This window comes from Hyla sarda, chromosome 1, assembly GCF_029499605.1.
Source record: "Hyla sarda isolate aHylSar1 chromosome 1, aHylSar1.hap1, whole genome shotgun sequence".
NCBI lineage: Eukaryota > Metazoa > Chordata > Amphibia > Anura > Hylidae > Hyla > Hyla sarda.
This window is the reverse complement of record NC_079189.1, coordinates 79,994,089-79,998,791: the sequence shown is the minus strand read 5'-3', so window position 1 is coordinate 79,998,791 and position 4,703 is coordinate 79,994,089. Positions and strand designations below refer to the sequence as shown.

The 4,703-nt window shown below is 45.2% G+C and overlaps 1 protein-coding gene across 1 annotated transcript; it reads left to right on the top strand.

Annotated features, from left to right (window-relative positions):
* The first annotated feature begins 351 nt into the window (after positions 1-351).
* Positions 352-2,302, top strand: LOC130301469 (uncharacterized). Its single transcript, XM_056551628.1, has 2 exons — positions 352-1,995; positions 2,177-2,302. The coding sequence occupies exon 1, from the start codon at positions 432-434 to the stop codon at positions 1,626-1,628; it is 1,197 nt and encodes a 398-aa protein (XP_056407603.1). The 5' UTR covers positions 352-431; the 3' UTR covers positions 1,629-1,995; positions 2,177-2,302.
* The last annotated feature ends 2,401 nt before the right edge of the window (positions 2,303-4,703 follow it).

Here is a 4,703-nt window from a genome sequence, read left to right as displayed (position 1 = left end):
CTATCTACAACCTGAGACGAGCAGCACAGCAAGGTGAAAGACATGGTCAAGAAGCCACACAGTTCGTCATGAAGAACTTCTACGTAGATGATGGACTTGCTTCTTTCTCCAGCAACGAAGAAGCTATCAACGTCCTGAAAAGTACAAGAGAAATGTTGGCAGAATCCAACATAAGACTGAACAAGGTAGCTTCCAACAGCAACAGAGTCATGGAAGCATTTCCAATGGAAGACCGTGCTAAAGACTTCAAAGACTTGGATCTAGGAACAGAATTACCACCCTTGCAAAGAAGTCTTGGGATTAGTTGGGACCTGAAGACTGACAGTTTCACCTTCAGGGTCTCCAGAGAAGAGAAGCCATTCACAAAAAGAGGTGTCCTATCTACAGTCAACAGTCTTTACGACCCCCTGGGGTTCGTAGCACCCATCATCATGCAAGGTAAAGCTCTTTTGAGACAGATCACTACTGAGCAAGAACAAAGTGACTGGGACGTACCACTACCTGAAGAGAAGGAAATGCAGTGGAAGTTGTGGAAAGACTCATTGTTAGAGCTTGAACAACTCAACATCCCTAGACCATACGTATCTGTTTCCTTGTCTGCTACAAAGAGAAGAGAAATATGCATATTCTCTGACGCCTCCACTATGGCTATCGCATCTGTCGCCTACCTTAGGGTAATAGACACTGAGGGACAAAGCCATGTCGGGTTCCTCATGGGAAAATCTAAGCTGGCTCCCAGACCGGCTCACACTGTCCCACGTCTAGAACTTTGTGCTGCTGTCTTAGCTGTAGAGATTGCAGACATGATTACAACAGAACTGGACATCGAGATCCATGCAGTGAACTTTTATACAGACAGCAAGATTGTGTTAGGATATATTCACAATGCTTCAAGAAGATTTTATACATACGTGGCCAACAGAGTGACACGTATCAGAAAGTCTACAAGTCCAGAACAGTGGCATCACATCAGCACAGACAAGAACCCAGCTGATCATGGGACAAGACTAGTGCCAGCTGCTGCGCTCAAGCAAACTAACTGGTTTGTAGGTCCATCCTTTCTTCGTAAACCAGAAACCAAAGAAACTACTCAGGTAGAGGCCTTTCAGTTCATAGAACCAGATCAAGACAAAGAGGTAAGACCTCAAGTGGCAGTTTGTAGGACTTTAGTTACAAGAGACAGTCTGGGCGCTCATAGATTTGAAAGGTTTTCCAGCTGGAAGTCGCTGACCCGTGCAATCGGAAAACTTATCTGTCTAGCCAGATCCTCCTGCAGAGCTACCAATACTGATCAGCGTAGCAACGACCACCTTGAACAAGCCAAGCTCACGATCATCAGATGCGTCCAACAGGAAGTCTTCAAAGAAGAAATCCAAGGCCTTCTGAAAAAGGAAGAGATTTCTCGACACAATTCGCTCAAGGACTTGTACACCAAGAAAAGGAAACAAGTTCAAAGTCTTGCGGACATTTTCTGGAAGAGGTGGAGACAGGACTACCTTGTAATATTCCAACCACGCAAGAAATGGCAAGATGACAAGCCCAATTTACAAGTTGGAGACGTTGTTTTACTGAAAGACTCTCAGGCCCACAGGAATAAGGTGGCCTATTGGACTCATTGTGGGGACTGATCCTAGTAGTGATGCTAGAGTCGGAAAGGTTGAAGTTAGGATTGTTAGACAGGGCATTCCCAAAGTGTATGCAAGGCCAATTTCTGAAGTAGTTTTACTCCTGTCCAAGGGTTAGTGGCATGACAAAAAAGTATGCCAGGTGGGGAGTGTGCTGCCTTCGCAATGTATTTTACATGCTTGGCACTCAGCAGGGTCTGTTCCTTTAAGACCCTCCATTTTCTTGAAGCCTAGAGGCGGGCCTTCTCTCTAAAACATAGGGCTAGCTCCGGCATGTCTCATTCATTCCAGCTCCAGCCACCACAGTGACCAGATCCACAGGACTTCTTAAAGCTAATACAGACTGCAAATCTGATAAATACCAAAGCCTGTGAGTACGGAATTGTTAGTTAGCCCGTGTAGAGAGATGCTCGGCATTTGTAGATAGATAATGTGTGTTTTCAGTGTGTAGTAAGTGAGCACATGTTAGACTATCTATGTATTAGCTATGCATAATGTAAGGCACTTGAATAGCCATGCTTATATTTGTCTTTCATATGTTTGTTTTACAGTTTTACCGCGTGTGTTCATTATATCTCAGTAAAGATTACATCAGTTAAGCAAACCAGCGTGTCTTTCCTTGAGATTCGGTATAAACTTGATGTGAAGCTGTGTCCACGAGACAGCGGAGACATTATAAATGGGTTAAGTCCTTTTGTGCAATCCTGCTTAAAACAAAAGTTCTTGGCAGTTCATAGTAGTAGATAATATTAGATACAGTTGCAAGTGGCTTCCTTTGAAAATTAAAGTATAAAGACACAATGTATCAGCAATTGACAGTCTTAGTGATATACAGTGTTAGGCTAGGTTTCCACTTGGGTTTTTTTGTACACCAAAAAAAACGCCAGCAAAAACGCCAGAAAAACTGCCGCAGGTTTTTCCTGAGTTTTGGCAGTTTTTCTGGCGTTTTCCCTGGTGTGTGGAAACAGCCAAATTTATCCCCTGTGGCAGTTTTCTCACTGCCTTCTGGGTACCACTCTGTGGGTTTGATGCTGAGCGCCCGGTCCACAGAGTGTAAGGAGATGAGGAGTGATGTACAGCATCACTACTTACCTCTCCCGGCAGTATAGTATACAGGGGGCATAGTGTACCCGTGTATACTATACAGCCGCCGGGAATCCTGTCACCAGACTGACAGGACTCCCTGCTCCTATAGCCCCTTTAGGCGGTATACAGAATATACAGCTATCTATAGATAGCTGTATATAGTGTATACAGAACAGGAGGTCCACTTACCTTCCTCGTTTCTGTCACTGCCGGTCCATGTAGCTCCGCCCCTAGTGATGACATCATTAGGGGCGGAGCTACAGACATATTCAGGCTAGTTTGAAGCTCTGTTCACATTGTCCGTTTTGGATAATGGGAACAGACCCTTCTGCCAGGGTTGCTAAACTACAACTCCCAGCATGCCCAGACAGCCAAAGGCCGTTTTTTTTTTCATAAATAAAATAAAAAATAAAACGCATAGGGTTCCCCCTATTTTCAGTATCAGCCAGATACCAACCAAGCAGCAACAGCCTGACGTTACCAGGGTGGGCGAGGACCATTGTTACTGGCCCACGCCAGCCTGTTACAGCCTAGGCCCAGGAGTGCCATTTTTGACCCTCCGGGCCTGTTGGTACCGTCTCTTCCCGGCACCCCTGTGGCGGTGGGTACCAGGGTAATAATTGGGGGTTAGCGCTAGCTGTTTTTGGGGCTAGCGCTAAGCCCTGACTTAGTAATGAATTCTGTCTATTAGACAGCCTCCATAACTAAGCCTGAATATTCAATAAAAAAGAAAACACAACACATCCCTCGTTAACCATTTTATTAAAATATTTTAAAAAATCCTGTTCATCCGTGGTAATCCATCGAATCCGTCGTAATCCTCTGCATACACAGATCTGAAACGAGAAGAAAGAAAAAAACACAAAAAAATAGGTTAGGACATTTTTTGTGCTCCCTGCAAGTGAGAGCGCCCATAATGCAATGTCTACCTAAACAGTGAGCCTCCAATTGGTGCAAAACTACAACTCCCAGCATGTCCAGACAGCCTTTGGCTGTCTGGGCATGCTGGGAGTTGTAGTTTAGCAACAGCTGGAGTCTTCCTGTCTGGGTAGACACTGGCAGAAGGGTCTGTTCCCATTATCCAATACGGACAATGTTAACAGAGCCTTATACCCTTCCAGCCTGGATTGCGTCTGTAGCTTCGCCCCCTAATGGCATCATCACTAGGGGGCGGAGCTACACAGACCTGTGGGGACTGGACGGAGGTAAGGGGACTTCATCTTCTATATACAGCTATCTATAGATAGCTGTATATAGTGTATACCGCCCAAAGGGTTAACCTACACTGTCCAGCAGTGTAAGTTAACTCTTTCCTTGCTGGGCTGGTGCATAGCGGACAGCTCAGCAAGGGGTTAAGTGAGCCAGCAATGTGTATACTGTATACACATTGCAGGCTCACTGTAAGTTCTTGCTGGGCAGTAGATATACAATGTATATCTACTGCTCAGGATCAGCTGATCTCCCGACTCTGTAGCCTTGAGAACAGCTGATCCCGACAGTCACTTTGATCGCAGCGGGTGTCAGGAGAAGTGACATCCCTGGGATCTGTCCCTTACTGCAGGTACTAATACTCCCAACATGGAGCACACTTTGCCCCATGCTGGGAGCTGTAGTACCTGCATTAATAGACAGATCGCAGCGGGTGTCACTCCTCCTGACACCTGTTGCGATCCTCCAGTATAATTAGTGTTGAGCGGCATAGGCCATATTCGAATTCGCGAATATTCGCGAATATATGGGCGAATATTCGGCATATATTCGCGAATATTCGCATATTCGTTATATTCTCCTTGTATTTTCGCATATGCGCAAATTCGTGTATGCGAAAATTCGTATATGCTAATTTTCGCATGTGCGAAAATTAGCATATGCGAAAATTAGCATATGCGAATTTTCGCACGCCAGTCTCACACAGTAGTATTAGAGCCTTCTTTACACCACACAAGCTGGAAGCAGAGAGGGATGATCACTGTGATGTGTACTGTGAAAAAA